At 36.6% G+C, this 20,055-nt stretch overlaps 1 protein-coding gene across 2 annotated transcripts; it reads left to right on the forward strand.

The window, feature by feature from the left end:
- The first annotated feature begins 296 nt into the window (after positions 1-296).
- Positions 297-16,759, forward strand: cars1 (cysteinyl-tRNA synthetase 1). 2 transcript variants are annotated; one of them, XM_037751767.1, is made up of 23 exons: positions 304-447; positions 3,986-4,213; positions 7,249-7,340; positions 8,240-8,328; positions 8,441-8,537; positions 9,003-9,101; positions 9,338-9,487; positions 10,395-10,535; positions 10,987-11,075; positions 11,159-11,280; positions 12,193-12,305; positions 12,451-12,579; positions 12,747-12,876; positions 13,013-13,116; positions 13,222-13,319; positions 13,527-13,716; positions 14,425-14,493; positions 14,813-14,894; positions 15,061-15,141; positions 15,394-15,461; positions 16,184-16,243; positions 16,329-16,412; positions 16,575-16,759. In XM_037751767.1, the coding sequence occupies exons 1-23, from the start codon at positions 426-428 to the stop codon at positions 16,701-16,703; spliced, it is 2,466 nt and encodes an 821-aa protein (XP_037607695.1). In that variant the 5' UTR covers positions 304-425; the 3' UTR covers positions 16,704-16,759. The 2 variants fall into 2 exon arrangements, with proteins under 2 accessions (XP_037607704.1, XP_037607695.1); XM_037751776.1 differs by lacking the exon at positions 3,986-4,213 and having other exon boundaries at positions 297-447.
- The last annotated feature ends 3,296 nt before the right edge of the window (positions 16,760-20,055 follow it).

Consider the following 20,055-nt stretch of genomic DNA (forward strand, 5'->3'; position numbering starts at 1 on the left):
AATTCCCATCAGTCCAGGGTCGCCAAACCAAACTCCATTCAACATTTTGACCCAATTATAACACCTGACATTCAGGTTTTCTAAATAAAATACTGCTATGTGGAATATGTGAGCCGAATTAAAGAGTGATTCCTTTAAATTCGGTGAAGCATCGCATCGCATCGCATCGCACCGCAACGCAACGCAGCACAACGCAAAGAAACCGCAACGCACCTGAGCCCACCACTCCGAATGGCGACCCGTTAGATTTATACGTCTAAAAAGTTACAAACAGTCCCGTTAAAGAAAAGAAAAAAAGAAATGTTAAAAGAGTCGGCTCTTTGAATCGACTCGTTCGTAACGACACATGACTAGAGAGAGCTCCCGGTTTCTTCTTCCGGACACGTTATTGTTGCATCAGCATCCAAACATCCAGCTCTGCGGACATGTCGACCTCAGGAGAGACAGGTACAGTTAATAATGATTGTTTTTCACCTCATAGACACGTTAGTTGAACACATATGAAAAGACAATGATTTAATGCGACCTGTCATAGCCGTTATTCTACCGTTAGCTTCGTTAGCTGAAGGTAACCTGCTGAGTGACTGACCAGCCGAACCCCCTTTAAAAATCTGTCTATTTAAACTCACAGTTAAAGGAGCAAAATGTTTCCACAAAGACACGCAGGTCAACAAATAAGACTCAAAAGCTTCGCCGAATTTATAGGAGACACTCTTTAATTCGGCTCACATATTCCACATAGTAGTATTTTATTTAGAAAACCTAAATGTCAGGTGTTATAATTGGGTCAAAATGTTGAATGGAGTTTGGTTTGGCGACCCTGAACTGATGGACATTAGTTATAGCTGAGCATTTAACAGCAGTTTATGCTCCTCATGTAATATTATGAGAATATAAAATATAACAGGACATAACATGCTGCTGATATAACCACAAAACTGTAATCTATGGCCTAAAATAAAGACAATATATTTATTTTGAACTGTTGTGCAGCTCAGCATCTTTAATAATGGCTGTATTCACATCTGGCCAGATGTTATTTTACATCCTGGTTGACTGCAGATATTTACAGGTAACTAGATAACTAACAGTATGGTTGTTATTATTATTATTATTGTTGATATTGATATTAATATTATTATTATAATAACAACAATACTGTTAGTTTATGTTAAATTATCCAAATTACATTGTAATATGTGCTTGTTTTTATTTTCACTTTTGCTCTTGCATCATCTAGTTTGATCTGTTATGTTGTCTTGCCTATATATATATATATATATATATATATATATTATTTAAGGTTCAAGTACAATAGGTTAAGACTATAATAATAATAACAATAATAATAATAATGTTAGTTTATGTTAAATTATCTGTTATATTTTAAATATGTTTGTTTTTTAGTTTCAGTTTTGCTCAGTTGCATCAGGAAAATATAAAATGCAACAGGACTTAACATGCTGACATAACCACAAAACTGTAATCTATGGCCTAAAATAAAGACAATATATTAATTCTGAACTGTTGTGCAGCTCAGCATCTTTAATAATGACTGTATTCACATCTGGCCAGATGTTATTTTACATCCTGGTTGACTGCAGATATTTACTGGAAATAATAATAATAATAATAATAATAACAATAATAACAACAATACTGTTAGTTTATGTTAAATTATCCAAATGAAATGTTTAATATGTGTTTGTTTTTACTTTCACTTTTGCTCTTGCATCATCTAGTTTGATCTGTTATGTTGTCTTGCCTATATATATATATATATATATATATTATTTAAGGTTCAAGTACAATAGGTTAAGACTATAATAATAATAACAATAATAATAATAATGTTAGTTTATGTTAAATTATCTGTTATATTTTAAATATGTTTGTTTTTTAGTTTCAGTTTTGCTCAGTTGCATCAAGAAAATATAAAATGCAACAGGACTTAACATGCTGATATAACCACAAAACTGTAATCTATGGCCTAAAATGAAGACAATATATTAATTCTGAACTGTTGTGCAGCTCAGCATCTTTAATAATGACTGTATTCACATCTGGCCAGATGTTATTTTACATCCTAGTTGACTGCAGATATTTACAGGAAATAATAATAATAATAATAATAATAATAATAACAATAATAACAACAATACTGTTAGTTTATGTTAAATTATCCAAATGAAATGTTTAATATGTGTTTGTTTTTACTTTCACTTTTGCTCTTGCATCATCTAGTTTGATCTTTTATGTTGTCTTGCCTATATATATATATATATATATATATATATATATATATATATATTTTATTTAAGGTTCAAATACCATAGGTCCTGAGACTGTGTTGGAATCATTTGTATTATTAGTAGTAGTAGTAGTAGTAGTAGTTTTACTGTATTATTATTTTTAGTAGTAGTATTAATATTATTGTTGCAACATCTTTACTGTAAGAAAACAACACCACTTCTCCTTTTACTCAGTCATGAGAGCAGTATTACATCTGTACACATCAGCATACGAAACATCATTTGAAAATCTTCTTCTCCTCTTAAGTTATAACACGACACTGAGAGGAGAATAATCTGAAGGATTATACTCAGTCAAAAGCAAAATATGTGGCTGTCTGCTCTTTGGGGACACTGAGAGTTTGTGTCGTATGATCTGTAGGATTTCAGTTTAGTTTTAACCTTTTTGTTACATAATTTGAGTTTTTGTTGAATTATATAAATTCTTAATATGTTTTTGTTTTGTTTCAGTTTTGCTCAGTTGCATCATCTAGTTTGATCTGTTTAGTTTCTGTTTGAAAATTTCACTTTGTTTCTATATATATTTTATTTAAGTGCCAAAGGTCCTGAAACCCGCTTGAAATCACTTGTGTTAATATTGTTATTATCATCATTATTATCATTAATGGTAGTAGTAGTAGTAGTAGTAGTAGTGTTTTTATAAGTCATAATAATAATAAGACAACCTATGAAAACAAACACAGTTCAGCTTTTTCTGAGCTCCCTATGACTATCTCTACTGTATGTCCCTGCTTCAAATCACAGAACTATATTCATTTCTATTTTATGTTTTGGAGAAAATTTTTCATTCAAGGTCATCCAGAGAAAGTTGTGTTGTCTCATTTTTCCATCTACTTTTCTACTTCAAGCTGTCACTTTGTGGTTAATCTGCAGCTCTTTGTGTTTGTTTCTTTCTGACTTTCAGTCTTAGTATATACTGTAGTTGTGGTCATGCGTGGATGGAGAAAATAAATTGAAAGCTTTTTGGGTTTCACACTTCGTCTGTTTGGAAAAACATCCAGTCCATTTCAGTTTCACTCTCAGTCATTTCTGAGAATAGTGTTTTGCACAGATAGAAAACACTTTGTTTTTCTGTAGGATAAAGAATTGTCTTCAGGGGGCAAAACTGATTTATTGATCAAGGTTAATTGGCATATTGGACCTTCATATATTAGTTTACTTATTTATCATAATGTTTTTAATTAGTTTATATGTGTTTGTCATTCTCATCCCATTTAGAGTCATTTTCCTTCTGTTTCATGTTTCGTGCATTGAGTACTGTGCATCCAGCACCAAGGCCAACATCTGTACTGTAATAAAACAATACTACTCCTTATACTCAGTCATGAGTGCAGTATTACATCTGTCCACGCTGGCATATGAAGCATCATTTGAAAATCTCCTCTTCTCTGAAGTTATAACATGATACTGAGAGGAGAAAAGTCTGAAGGATTACATTCAGTCTGCTCTTTTGGGACACTGGGAGTTTGTGTCATATATTCTGTAGGATTTCAGTTTAATTTTCTTTGTTACATGATTTGAGTTGGAAGTGTGCTGCCTGACCTGCTGCTAAACACCGCAGGTCTTGGCTGTGAGTCCCTGGTAAACTGGTGGTGCTGTTGTTGGTGTTTTCTCCGGCTGTTGCAGCCCTAGTCGGTAATTCTTTGCGAACATTTGCCCTCTTGTTTCTGCAGCCTTTGAGTATGGCTTCTTGCTACAGATAAATGAGGAGGCCGCGCTGGCAGCGGCCCTGAATGACTACCTCACCTCACGCAGCTACCTGGCTGGGTTCAGCCCCTCCCAGGCCGACCAGAAAGCCTTTAAGCGCCTCCACAGGCCCCCAGATCCACAACGCGTCCACGCTCTGCGCTGGTACAGACACATAGCAGCCCTGCAGCAGGACCTCAACCCTGAGAGCAGCAGTGAGTAGACAGCTGAAGGCATGAACAGGCTTAGACATGGTGGCGGTCCCTTGTGTACCAGCCGGGATGTTGAGGCTTTCTGAGGTCCTCAAAGCAGGAAACATTGTTGTTGATTCAACTAAAAGCAGCTTTGATTGATCTTCCCCTCTGCAAACACTGACATGCATGAACACAGAATTATTTTGCATTTGAATGAATTCAGTTTCAGCTTTCACTCCTCTTGTCATGGCAGCATACAGTATGTAGCTGAGCACAGGAGAGAGTCAGTTTATCATTGATCAAACAAAACGTCAGCAGCTGGGACGAACCCACAGACACCTACCCAAAGAAGACCCGGTGTTGACTGCACTCGCAGAAGTGTGACATTTACAGGAAATTCAATATCATTTCTCTCACTGCATGTGTTCACAAACATTTTATATATATTGTGTGCTGTCCCCGCTTGGTGTTTGGGCACTGTTTGGCTTTCACGGCTCGCTTTCCTCCTGGTATTAACGTGTATATTCAGTAACTGAACATGTGTAGCTGCTTTCCTCTGAGAATGAGATGATTCACTTCACTTTTGTGTTTAGTCCATCTGACTAAAGGACTAAACAAATGAGCAGTCTATTTTCCTGATATAAGATATAAACACTGAACAAAAATATAAATGTAAAACTTTTGTTTTTGCATCCATTTATTTGCCAGTTGGAATTAAAGATCTTTAATTAGACTTTTTCTATGCACACAAAAGACTTATTTCTCTCAAATTTTATTTCACAAATTTGTTTAAATCCGTGTTAGTGAGCACTTCTCCTTCCTTTGCCAAGATAATCCCTCCACCTGACAGGTGTAGCGTATCAAAATGCTGACTAAACAGCATCATTATTACACAGGTGTGCCTCAGACTGCTCACAATAAAAGGACACTCTATAAATGTGCAGTTTTATCACACAACACAATGCCACAGATGTTGCAGGTTTGCAGTGTGCTGTTGGCATGCTGAATGTCTAGCAGGCAGTACATCCCACCGGCCTCACAACCACAGACCTCGTGGTTTAACCACGCCAGCCAAGGACCTCCACATCCGGCTTCTTTACCCGCAAGATTGTTTGACACCAGCCACCTGGGCAGCTGATGCAACAGTTAGTTCAGTTACACAACCAAAACATTTCTGCACAAACGGTCTCAAGGACGCTCATCTCAGAGGCAGCTCTGGTTAGGGCATCACGATATTTATTTCACCAAATATCTCTATTGATTTTGCGACGATATTGTAGGGTATTGGCGCTTTGGGAAAATATTTAAACAATGAGATTTTTGATAAATAATCATCAGTAATGTGGATATATAATGACTAAGTGGGAAAAGCTAGAACAGTCTGGTTAGTTCAGAAAATAACATCACTTTACTGCAATGCAGCCTTTAAAACCAGGAAAAACAACACTTCCTCTATCCAGTCTCATATCATGATATCGATATAATATCAATATATATTGCCCAGCCCTAGATCTGGTGGACATTCCTGCAGTCAGCATCTGTTGCATTGTGTTGTGTGATAAAACTGCACATTTATAGAGTCCTTTTATTGTGACCAGTGTTACGCACACCTGTGTAATAATGATGCTGTTTAGTCAGCATTTTGATACACTACACCTGTCAGGTGGATGGGTTATCTTGGCAAAGGAAGGAGAAGTGCTCACTAACACGGATTTTAACCAAATTTGTAACCTAAAATTTAAGAGAAATAAGCCTTTTATGTGCAGAGAAAAAGTCTTAGATCTTTAATTTCAACTTGTGAAAAATGGGAGTGAAAACAAAAGTGTTGTTTATATTTATGTTCATTGTGTTCTGATCATTTCTCACACTTTGAGCTATTGTTGTATTGTTTTACTAATTATTAGAGCTTAGCAAATAAGCATAATGATACAAATTGCACTTGTTGGGGCACCTTTTTAGTTTAAATTAGCAGACCTGAAGATGGTTAATTCTTTTCCTGTTCAGTGATGTGTTTACTTTGGAGAAGAAGACATTTGAATCTACAGCTTCGTTCATTTATCAGGAAATCTTTAATGCTTTACAGTTTTCTCCACGACAATGACGATCTCCTTCAAGGTTTTACATTCAGAATGACTCATACTTAAAAAAAATAATAATAATAACAGCAATGTATTTTGATGCATTAGTCTGAGTACAAAATGTTTTTGTTATTTTGTGATTTAAAGGTTAGATGCAGTCTGGGTTATAAAGCAAATATAACTTTAATTTACTAGTTGTGCTCTGTCTTAAATTAGATTTCTATTTTTAAGAATTCAGTTTAAGGAAAATAACTTCTGGGTAACTTTCCTTTTGTTGCACGTCATTGTGGATACTTTTGGTCACAGTAGAGCTGAAATAATAAGTCTATTAATTGATAATAGCAGAAAATGATCCACAACAGTTTCAGTTTATTGTTTAGAATATTTTCGAAGCAAACATTCACTGGTTCCAGCCTCTCAAATGTGAATATTTGCAGCTTTTCTTCATTTTTTTATGATAGTAAATTTAATATCACTGAGTTTGGGACTGTTAGTCGCATAAAACAAGCGACTTTGAATACGTCAACTTGCATTCTTAGAAGTTGCAGTGGGCCTTTATCACTATTTTCTGATATTTTACAGACCAAATGAGTAATTGATAATGAAAATAATAATTGGTTGCAGCCTTAAATCACAATAACGGTTTGTTACTGATACAAGAGGGAAAAACTTCAGACCCACATTAACTTTCTTTTGTTCTGTGTTCTCTATTTGTTGCACGAGGCAACTAATCTCTATTGATAACATGTATTCAATTTTAAGCCACGTGTGTAGAATTAACATCATTCAAAACATAGTTAACGTTTTTGTCTGTTGACAAATGAGACAATCCAAGTGACAATAGGTACAGTTAAATCCTACTGAACACATAGTGGCTTTAAATTGTTTGTGTAAAGCATGAAGGACAGCTGAACACATTTTAAAACTGGCAATTCATGTATAAAATATTTATGTTAAAATGTTCTTTTTTTATTTCAGTGAAAGGAAAGCGGGTTCAGCCCACTTGGTCTCCTCCAGCAGGAACAGATGTTCCCCAACTTCGACTCTACAACAGCCTGACGAGAGCAAAGGTAGAGAGGAGGAGGAGGAGGCTAATATTAAATCCTTCAGTCATTGTGTTCTTTGTGGTTCATAAATGATCTCAGAAAGAGTAAACTTCCTAACAAAGACGGAGCACAGAGAAGCACCTGGGATTATAAATTAGGATGCACATTGTTTTTCCCCATTTCATTTGTTATTGACAGTACTATTGAACATGCTGCGTTCTTCTAAGTTTTTCTTTTAAGTTTTAACGTTCCCATACATTTTATTTGAGCAATAATTTATCATTTACTTCAATATCAGTCGGAAAGTAAAACTTCAGGATCTTTATCTGTCCCCTGCTCGGCACGGGCATTTCAGATCTTCTGATGTTTGTGATAGGGATTTACAAAGTGAAACTATCTATCAGTTATGCTGGTTATTTGTAAAAAAGGGTAGAGGAAGGTTATCAGTTTGTTCTTCTGTTAAAAGATCCTTTATAAGGTCATACTGAAGAGCCGATGCAGTGACCGCTTCTATGACAGGAAATGACTTTGCAACATGCAAAAACGCCGTTTGTGGCCTTGTAGCTGTGTTCTGCATTGATGCTTTGGAAAGTCTTGCAAAACTGTACGTTGTTTTATTAATCAGAAATAATTGAAATACAATTACATATGTAATCGTCGTTGTAAAAGGAAATTTCAATGAAATGAAAGTAGAGCTGCAACGCAAAAACTGAAACTGAAAATGTATTGGGGTTTTTTTTTTTGATGTGGAACAATCCTCCCATCTCACGTCAGGAGACTTAAAACTGTCAAACTATCACAGGCTGTAAATCGTCTGATTGCAACTTAACGCTGTATTTTTCTTTTTTATCACAGTTACATCAGATACACTTTATTCTTTTTTTAATTGTTGTTTGATTTCTTCTCTGATCTTCCTGTTTTAGGAGCCGTTTGTTCCCCAGAAAGGGAACCAGGTAACGTGGTACTGCTGCGGACCGACGGTGTACGATGCCTCACACATGGGACACGCCAGGTAAACACGTCACAGTAAAAACTATTCAAGATGTCAGTTTCATCCTTCATCCTTTACTTCATGTTTGTTCTGGTGTAATCTGGTTCATTTTCTAATCGGTCTCTTTGTACAGATCCTACATATCCTTCGATATTCTGCGAAGGATACTGAAGGACTACTTCAAGTACGACGTCCTCTACTGCATGAACATCACAGACATCGACGACAAAGTGAGTGGGACTTAGGGAAGGTTTATTCTTCACCGGTTTGCACTCTATTTTTATTTTTAATTAAATGAATAAATTGACTTGACATATATTTTTTTAGATCTGTCCTTAATATATACAAATCTATCTCTGGTAATCATTTATGTTTTCCAGAAAGCTGAAGAAGGAACTTTGATTTATTTTGGTATACTATCATTTATGTTTCTTTGCCTATTTGCAGTTTTATCTTCTAAGATAAAATTAATAATCAATAGTCTTTCATCTTGAAATGAAAAATATTTTGTGCCAATAGTACAACAGTATTTAATACAAGACGACAAACAAACACTTCTTAATTCACCAAATGTTTGTGGACACACAAAGTACCTCATACGACCCCACTTCAGAACACCTGAACTGTCCCTTTAAGCGCCTGAGTCATTATGTTTACCGTTATTCTGGCTTTCTGTTGGTGTTTCTTCCTCTCAGATCATTAAAAGGGCCCGGCAGAACCACCTCCTGGACCAGTACAAGGAGAAGCAGCCACCAGCTGCTCAGATACTGCAGGATGTGCTGAGCGCCAGAGGGGTGAGACCAGACTCTCAATCAGCCTTCGATATAAGAAGAAGAGCTTCTGTGATTCATTATAAATAAAATGTTTATTGAACTATTAACTACACAAATAAACTACTAAACAGAAAAATAAATGAATGAATTACAATGATTGTATAATTTACAGATTCTACTTTAAAATGTCAGATAACCTGAAGCTTTCTGTCTTTTCACTTTAACCCTCATCATCATGTGTGTGTGTTAATGTTCAGCCCTTTCAGGCCCACTTGGCTACAACGACGGACCCAGATAAGAAGCAGATGTTGGAGCGTCTGGACGCTGCTGTTACTGCCGCTCTGAAGCCCCTGCAGGCAGCGATGGAGGGCAAAGCAGCCCACGAGGTCGCACAACCTCTGGCACAGGTAAGATTTCAGTCACTTACTGTAGAGCCACATGTGAATAGTAATTCACCATCTCTTTGTGATTCATCTTTTCACTTTTGCGACTTAGATTAAAGGACTAGTTTGAAGTTTTGGGGAATACAGATAGAAAAATCTTGTGTCTGTACGCTAAATATGAAACTATCATCAGCAGCCAGCTAACAAAGACAGGAAACATTATCTTGTTAACTTAGTCCGTACAAAAAAAACTACGACAATCAGTTGCCAGGAAATCTTCTCACCTGTCTTTCAGTGAGATATTGAACAAGTTTTATTTCCTTAAATGTCGAACTGTTGCTTTAAGAGACGGTCGTGGTCTAGAAGTATTTCTGGCGATTGCAAAAAGAGTCCATCACTTGAACATATCTTAAAATATATAAAGTAAATAGTCATATAATAAGAGTATTGAGTATATTCAAAAAATATTCAAATAATATAATATTAAGTAGCAAGAGAAATTAATTTACTTCATATATGACTTACTATCACATTTAATTCATGATGACTAATTATTAATTGTCATATATACATATATATATTTATATATACATATATATTTATATTTATATATGTATATATACATATATATATTTATTTATTTATTTTTTACTCTTCTTTCTTGTTCGCTGTATTTTTTTAGTAGTAGCAGTAATAAACCGTTTTAGTAAATAGTAGTATTTTTTTTATTTTTCTGCTCATTTTTGTGTGCTTTTTGTTGTCATTTATTGTTTTTCTTCTTTAGTAGAGGGGAGATCTGTAAGCCCATGGCCTCTTGACCTCTCCTGTCACATTTCTTATTTTTTTTTCATTATTTGGATTTTATGGAGTCGTATGTGTGTGCCAATAAAATAAAAAAATAAAGTACAAAGTACAAACCAATCCTTCCCAGGTGCTGCTGGAGAGCTCCAAGGACTTGCTGTCTGCGTGGTTGGACCATCAGTTTGGAAGTCAAGTCACAGAGAATTCAATCTTCTCCATTCTGCCTAATTACTGGGAGGGAGAGTACCACAAAGACATGGAGGCCCTGAACGTGAGTAGAAGCACAAAGAACCGTTTTCTATTTTCAGACAAAATTACACAATAAAAGCATCACAAGAGGGAGAAATTAAATTATTTGGTGACCAAACAAAAGCGAGGCGAAAGGCGTTACCTCGGTTTTGCACTCGGCGGCTCACATTACCGCAGTCTTGAAAGGGGAGGATTGAGCAGAGGGGTACTCAGCTGGTTGTAATCTGCAATCACACCACTAGATGCCGCCAAATCCTACACACTGTACCTTTAAATATAAATATACACAAGTATGTGGACGACCCTGTCTTTGGTTTGGGCTCAGCTCATCTGTTCCTCTTAAAAGGAATCTTAATGCATCAGCATATTTTAGACTATAGTTCTTCCAACTTTGCGGCAACAATTTTGGATACTTATGGCCTTAATAGTGTATATTGTTGTTATTGTGCATTAATTGTCTTCATCATCACCAGGTTCTTCCTCCGGACGTCCTCACTCGAGTCAGTGAATACGTCCCTGAGATTGTGGAGTTTGTGAAGACGGTTGTCTCAAACGGTTACGGGTGAGGAAACACTTCATATTACACCCACATCGTCAGTTATTAACAGTGTAGTTTTAATAATGTAGTTTTCTGATTGTTTGCAGGTATGAATCAAACGGTTCTGTGTACTTTAACACCTCCAAGTTTGACACCAATCCGAAGCACTCGTACGCCAAACTGGTGCCGGAGGCGGTCGGAGATCAGAAAGCTCTACAAGAGGGAGAAGGTAGATATTAACACATTTCAACTACCACAACTGTTTTTGTTTTTTTACTGATTTATAGCAGCTTTCAAATTATTCTGATGGCACAAGTTTGTATGGAGGACGGAACCTGCCAAAATCAAAAATAAATGAATAAATACATAAAGGACTCGATAAATAAATAAATGAATGAATATGTCATTAAATGTAGCAAAAACAATATTAAAACAAAATGTAGCCATTAATTGATTGATAAAATGTGATATAAATTGATATTTCTGTTTTAAGTTTAATTTGCTAGACACCTTTTAGCTAACCCCATGATGACAGACATTGAGTTACAGTCCCCTTATTTGCATAATGAGCCAGAAATGCATAAAGAAAAGAATAAAGAAATAAATAAGTTGGGGGAAATAAATAAGGTGTGAAAAAGGAAAAGGAAAATTGTGCAGAAATATAAATACATTAATAAATACACACATTTAAAAATAAATATAAAATAAATACAAAACAAATGCAAAAATAAATACATAGATAAATAATACATGCAAAAATGAATAAATAAATAAATAAAAAATAAATGCAAAAATAAATACATAAATAAATAAAAGGTAAAATTTAAAAAACAAACACAAAACATTTATTTTTAATATTATTTTTGCTACATTTAATGACAGATTTATTTATTTATCGAGTCATTTATTTATTTATTAAATTATTTTTGATTTTGGCAGGTTCCGTCCCCCATAACTTTGTGTTTGTAGAAAAAGTCCTCTTAGATTCCACCACTAAGAGTCGCCAAAGTCTGAAATATTCAAATCTTACACGTTAACATGAATGCTGAAGATGGATGTCTCTTTGTGACTGTATAACTATCATTATAAGTCAGTTACTATGGTCATGTTGTTCTTTTCTGCATCTTGTGTGGCCCTGCAGGAGACCTGAGCATCTCTGCTGACCGATTAAGTGAGAAAAAGTCCCCCAACGACTTTGCCTTGTGGAAAGCCTCCAAGCCCGGAGAGCCGTCCTGGGACTCTCCGTGGGGGAAGGTGAGAGTTGTGTTGTTGCTAAACTGATATATATCTTCCACAGTGGGGTGATAGATGGAGGTTTGCTCCAGGAAGTAGAAAATGAGGAACCTTTGATGCAACATTGATTATTGTTGTTCTCTTGAATATTTGATTATTGTAACAGGGAAGGCCGGGCTGGCATATTGAATGCTCGGCCATGGCTGGCTCCATCCTGGGAGAGTCCATGGACATCCACGGTGGAGGGTTTGATCTTCGATTCCCCCATCACGACAACGAGTTGGCTCAGTCTGAGGTACAAAAGCAAAGTTGGTTATTGACAATGATTTGTCTTTTGAGTACTTTAACTCACCCAAATAAAATAAACGTATTTAAAGATGATTAACTGTGATGTATTTAAAGTCACTTCCAGTCAAAGAGAACTTAAAAGAGTTTGACCACCACTGGTTGTTTTCCTCGCAGGCTTTCTTTGAGAACGATTACTGGGTCAGATACTTCCTGCACACCGGACACCTGACGATCGCTGGCTGCAAGATGTCCAAATCGCTGAAAAATTTCATCACTATTAAAGACGCTTTGGCGAAGAACACAGGTGAGTCGAGCTCATTCAGTCTAATGTTACACTCCCTTTAAGTTCAGCAGAGAGCACATCTGTAACAGGTGTTTTGTTGCTGCGTCAGATAAATGACAGCAGTAGAAATTGTTGTTGTCTTTTCGTCCTCCTGCAGCTCGTCAGCTCCGTCTGGCTTTCTTGATGCATTCCTGGAAAGACACCCTGGACTACTCCTCCAACACTATGGAGTCAGCCGTCCAGTACGAGAAGTTCATGAATGTAAGTTGACGACATGACAAATGGGCCTTTTAGTTTAGAGGTGGAATAAATCTTGAGGATCTGTTTTTTATTAATCTGCTGTTTTCTGCTCTTTTCATGTAACAGGAGTTCTTCCTGAATGTGAAAGACATACTGCGCGCTCCGTCTGATATCACCGGGCGGTATGAGAAGTGGGAGGCAGCCGAGATGGAGCTCAACAACAGGTGAGACATTTTCCCAGATGAGTAATTAACTTCAAAGTAACTTGCCTTAAAAAACACAAGCTTGAGACATCCAAAGTCCTTCAGATGCATGTGCTTTATACAAAAAGAAAACCTACTGTACCTGTCCGATCACTGTCTCGGGACTCATCTGCACACTTTGAACCAGTAAAAACGACTAAAAGCCAAATGGTTACCTGTGTTGTCCAGTTTCTACGACAGGAAGTCGGCCGTCCACGAGGCTCTGTGCGACAACGTGGACACTCGCACCGCCATGGAGGAGATGAGAGTGCTAGTCGGCCAGAGCAACACCTACATCGCCAGCAGGAAGAGCGCCAAGCTGAAGCCCAACCGCATGCTGGTGGAAAGCATCGCCGCGTATCTCACCAGCATGCTGAAGGTGAGCACATTTTCTACTGCTACTGTTTTTATCATCCAGCTGATCATTAAAGCAGAACCAATACAGCTCACTGACACGGATTTAAACTAATTTTTGACCTAAAATTTGAGAGAAATAAGTTCTTTATGTGCAAAGAAAAAGTCTTTAAAGATCTTTAATTTCAACTCGTGAAAAATAGTTAAAAAAATAAAATATTTTTGTTCAGTATATATTCATTTTATATTCAGACACATTGTTATTTGAATTGAGTCAATTATTTAATTTAATTGGAGTGAGTAACATAATAAATTGATATTGTAATCGAGGTGAAATATGTTTAATTTAATGTATCTAGTGGGTCGTGTGTTGGTGCTACTGGTGTTTTATCTCTGGTGGATTTTATTTTACCCATTTGTTTAATGGTTATTTTAGGGGTGTGGATATTAGCTATCTACTTTGTTTAATATTTTATTTGCTTTATGAGTGAGTGCTTTACTATTTTTTGTCTTTTTCTGTCTTTAATTGAGCTCACTAAGACAAATCAACCGTGTTGATATGGCAATAAAGCATTGAGTCTTGAGTTCAGTCGTGAAGCTTGTTAGACTGAGCCTTAAATGAATGACTTATTTCGTCATGTTCCCTGACTTAAAAGATAAGACTTCTTGTGTTATACGAGCAGTGAAAGCGTCGAACATTGAACCGACTGAAATGAAGCTTTTTGTCTTTTAGATATTTGGCGCCATTGAAGGATCGGAGCCCGTCGGGTTCCCAGTGGGAGGACAAAGTCAGAGCATCGATGTAAGTAAAGAGACACTTTTCTTTGTTTTTATTGTTGTGGAAAATGTGATTATTATTTCATGATAATAAACTGCTTATTAATCATTTTCTAAAGAATCAATCTTAAGCTCCCTTTACCTCAGTGGCCTCACCCAGTTTTTTAGTCTTTCCTTCTACTGAATGACTAAATGTCTTTCGTTTCAATTTTAGATGATGTTTTATCAAATCAAATTCCCCCCCCCCAAAAAAACTCCAAATACTTAATGCACATATTTTTATTTTCATGCTGCGTATATTTAAAGCGACATACAGTAAAATATTGTCTCTGCTGTGTTTGCAGCTGGAGAGCACCGTGATGCCGTACCTCACGGTGTTGTCAGACTTCAGAGAGGGAGTCCGCAAAATTGCCCGAGAGCAGAAAGGTAAGAACTTGTATTTTATATTTGAGAGTCCAAAAAGATGCTAATAGTTCTGTTCTCCTTTTCACCTCTGCTTGTAATATCATGTTAGTGTTAGATCATAATATCGTAACAATTTTAACTTTCTTCTTCTGGGCCTAATTAAAGTCTTTTTTTTAATCTCATTTAGTGACGGCGTTGCTGCAGCTGTGTGATGTCGTCCGTGACGATACGTTACCGGAGCTGGGAGTCCGACTGGAAGATCATGAAGGTAACAGAGCTGACAACCTCAATATTCTGTCCTCTAAAATAAAAACAAACAAGAATATTATCTTTTAGTTTTCATGCACATCACTTCAGGATTTGTGAGAGTTGGTTATTTTGTTAAAATAAGCGATTCTGGCATCCAAGACGTGATTCAAAAGATTAAAGAACAAGGATGGACACAGTAATACTGTGAATCAAAGTGCTTCTGGTCCCACGGTGAGAATGCCTCTTGATGAAACAGTGACTGTGTTTACAGGCCTGCCCACCGTGATGAAACTGGTGGACAAGGAGACTCTACTGAAGGAGCGAGAGGAGAAGAAGCAGGTGAGGGAGGAAATGTACCCATATTCATTTTATTTTATTTTTTCCTTTATTTAACCAGGTTAGTCCCATTGAGATAAAAAATCTCTTTTACACGGGAGACCTGGCCAAGATAGCAGCAACACAGTTATAGTAAAAGTATAGTAAAATCAGACAACACATAAATTAACAACATTTAAACTTACTCATACAAAACATTCACACACAGACGACCTGGACTGCAGCGATTTCACCAGAGCTTTAAACTCATTCAAGGCAAGTTGAAGACCAGATTGTACATTATTCTAAGCATCAGGTGCCAAAAACCTAAAAGCTTTTTTTTCCCAATTCAGTTCGTACTTTGGGAACAACAAATTGCAAAATGTCCATAGAACTCAGATTATGACTTCCAGTTTTCCTTTTTAAAAGTGAAGACAAGTAAGAAGGAATTATACCCAGAATGCTTTTGTAGATAAACACATACCAACGACACATAAGGATGACCAATTCACTTTAGAGTAGAGTACACAATGGTGAGTAAAAGAAGGACAGTTTGTCATGAATCTCAGTGACCCGTGATACACGCTATCCAGCATGAAGACAACGAGCAGAAGCATTCATATACAACACATCTCCATAGTCAATAACAGGTCAAAAGGTCGATTCCACCAGTTTCTGTTTCACACAAAAAGAAAAGCAAGACTTGTTTCTGTAGTAAAATCCTAATAAGAGCTTTTCTGTCACAGATGGAAGAAGAGAAGAAACAGAAGAAGGAAGAAGCTGCCAGGAAGAAACAAGAGCAAGAGGTCACTGAGATGGTTCCGCATGGAGACGTTTAGTTTCTCTGATAATGAAATGTTCACTTACTCGTCGTGTCTTTTATTCTTTCAGATGGCTAAACTGGCGAAGATGAAGGTCCCTCCATGTGAGATGTTTCGCACTGAAACCGACAAGTATTCCAAATTCGATGAAACGGTAAATACAAATGAAATATTTAATGCTTGACTACGTTGCTTTTCCAAGGTTGAGATTGAGGAGAATTTACACATTCACACTTATATCATGATTTGATATCAACGTGATAGGACAGCGGGGTCTATTTGCGGTTAAGACTTGTTTCTCTGTTGCTGTCTGCAGGGTTTCCCCACTCATGATGCTGAAGGAAAGGAGCTGAGCAAAGGTCAAGCCAAGAAGCTGCGAAAGCTCTACGAGGCCCAGGAGAAACTGCACAACGAGTATCTTCAGATGAACCAAAATGGCAACTGATTGTGTTTGCAAACTGTCCGAACCCTCCGCTCTACAGAATAAATGTTCAGGCCAGAGATGCTGGCTCATCGTTTGTCTCCTCTTTATCTGATATCGGATCAGAAAACAACACGGTAGAACCAGCATCAGTCCATTCATAATGTCTCAAGATGACGGGGGGGGAAAGAACCAGGAGAGTGTTAACTCATTATCCCTCTGCTACTCTGTCTCCACATGTTTTATATATTAGTGATGTTTTTCATTGAAACTCTGTAACACTGCCCAAGTTAAAGGATTAAAGACATGTAGGGAATTAGGACACACCTACAGTATGTACAGATGGGTAACGCATTAAAGCCTCTGAACACACACCACAGGTGTTTCCAGTTATTCTCTCTGATTAGACCTCTGCTCAGGTGGAAGGTGGCTGGAGGTTTGATTTTCATCCACCAATAAGAATGATAAAGGTGTGATGATGTCACTCATTTAGTCTGAACACGCCCACACAGTCCTGAGCAGAGTCTGATCACATTAACTGAAAACACCTGCGTGAGTGTTCAGAGGATTTATCTTAAAAAAACTCCTTCAGTGCTTCATGTCATAGATTCTCCAAGTCTCTGAACTAGAGCTGCAACGATTAATCAATTAGTTGTTAACTATTAAATGAATCGCCAACTATTTTGACAATTGATTAATCTGTTTGAGTCATTTTTAAGAAGGAAAAAGTCTAAATTCTCTGATTGCAGCTTCTTCAATGTGAATATTTTCTGGTTTCTTTACTCCTCTGTGACAGTAAACTGAATATCTTTTGAGTTGTGGACAAAACAAGACATTTGAAGACGTCATCTTGGGCTTTGGGAAACACTTTTCTGACATTTTAAAGACCAAACAACTAATCGATTAATTGGGAAAATAATCAATAGATTAATCGACGATGAAAATAAACATTAGTTGCAGATTTTTGGCCTCATTTGGTGCTTCGATGACCTCCGATAAGTGTTGGGTTGAGATGTGGAGACTGAAGGCCTCCGCATGTGAATCACATCATTTTCATGCTCATCGAGCCCTTCAGTGAACTCTGTATGAAACATCTGCATTTGTTATGTTTCTCCATATATTTGTCACTTGTCTGTGTCTTTATTTGGAGATCGGGATTAGCTAAAGGCACTACAACTAATGATTATGTGAAAATGAAATGGTGAAAAATGCATGTTATAATTTCCCACAACTCAAGGAAGGAGATGTTTTCAAAATGCTTGTTTTTATTTGACTAACAGTCCAAAAAAAAAACAAAGATATTCAGTTTACCGTCATATATCAGATGAGAAGCTGGAACAAGCAAATGTTTCGCACTTGTGCTTGAAAAATGACGATTAATTGATGATCCAAAATAGTTGCAGATTAATTTCTTGTGATCCGATCAATTGACTGATTGTTGCAGCTCTAGAAGGCGCCTTTAAAAATGTAGGCCGTGGTTTTACTGCGATAGTTTCATCCCCTGTGGAGTTGGCATTCTTGTGGTGTTTTTATTTCCTAGGATTGTGTCTCTTTATACAACTGTTTAAATTAGCAACTGAATAAAAAGTATCATGAACTTTTTTTATATAATAAAAGAATCTCCTTCAGTGAGGTTAGTTGCCTGTTGTGCTTCTAAATGCAAATCGATATCGGCTGATTATGAATTTAAAATAACACGTGTTGGTATTTAATTTGTGATATTTGATGCAATGCACAAATAAAGAGTGATGCATGCTGTCATCTGCAGTGTTCCACTATCATAAGACTCATTTAGTGAATAATAGGCTGAACGTGATGCTGATTACTTCACACTGCTATACTGTAAGAGCTGTCATACAAGTTTCTGTTCTCACTGATATTTAACAGCTACTGTATGAAAGATATTTTAGGGTAAGTCAACACTTTTTTTTCCAGTGTTTTGGGGTCATTCCTCGTTTCAGTTACATCTTCTATAAGTTTACTGATTTGTACAGTCTTGAAGGGTACAGCAGCTGATGTTCTATAGATTATTTTTGTCATTGAATCCTATGAAAAGACCAAAATGAATCTTTCTGTCTTCTCCTACCATGTCACCTTTGGTTCTTACTTTACAAAAGATGGTAGTTCTTATCAAACAAACAGGTGGAAATAGTGCATTTGTCGGGGACTATTTTCAGAGGTGGATTAATACAATGGAGCTCTACTATGCCACAGAGGAATAAGATATATGAGACACTTGTTGTTTGTAGGGTCAATTCATTGTTGCTTTTGTTTTTTTTCATTGTTGACAAAAAGTAAAATATATAATATTACCAGACTTATGGTTTAAATCTGTGCAGCTGTTTTTCTCATCATTCTGGGGAACTTCTTAAACCCTCGAGGAGCTTTTTATTACTCAGCCGTCCATCAGGGTCATGTGTTTTTCTACTGTGTTTGTGTATCACAATGTCATGGTTGTGTGAAGGCAGAGCTGCAGTAATGCTTTCAGATGAGGAGATGCTCAGATGGAGAGGCAGTGAGCGTTACTTTCCTTTTGAAGAAATGAAACTGGTCATTCTTGTAAACTCTTGAGACTTCAGGGATGTTGATTCATCCTTAAAAAAAAAAAAACATTGGCAAGATGTTATAAATAAAGATTAATAAATTGATGGATTGTTACTCAAATAAAAGACATCCAGACTTGGACAGAATTTGTTTGTAATTCTGTCCATCTGTTGTCCAAATGGGACGTATAGATTTATGCTGATGCAGCCATTTAGTGATCTTAATGCACAATCTTATTAAATGCTCCAACAGCAGCAGGTAGAGGTTTTTCTCCAATTATTTCATATTTCATGACTCTATTAATTATGTAGTTTTTTCTCCTCTAAGCAGATAGGAAACAGCTGCAGGTTTAGGGCCTACTGGTTAATGGGAAATGTACATATGAAGGTCTTCTTAAAATCCAGATCACAGCTCGTTCTGCAGTTTAAAACACCTGCTGCACTTTATACAGGTGGCATCTACAGTATGTGATGCATCACTGAGTAGGAAACACAGGAATTACAACGTTGAAACATTAAATGAGTGTCCTTGAAAATACTTGATTTTATTAAATAAAGCACCAAAGTTCATGCCACACCCTCAGCGGAGAGGGCCGTTTCGTTTGCTACACCATCAGCAGGCCTGTGCTGAGCCCAATAAGTCACATTTGATGATGATGACTCTTCCCATATAAATTAGTTTCAGTTTTCAATGTTGAAGATCTACATGTGGTTTTACTCTGCTAATAAAGTGCATTTTGTGCAGGTTTTGTGAACCTGAAAAAAGGGACAATACACTTTATATGTGTGAGGTTTCTTTATTTCAAACATGGTAATTTACTGTATGTTCTGCT

The sequence above is a fragment of the Sebastes umbrosus genome, chromosome 2 (assembly GCF_015220745.1).
Source record: "Sebastes umbrosus isolate fSebUmb1 chromosome 2, fSebUmb1.pri, whole genome shotgun sequence".
NCBI classification, from domain to species: Eukaryota; Metazoa; Chordata; class Actinopteri; order Perciformes; family Sebastidae; genus Sebastes; species Sebastes umbrosus.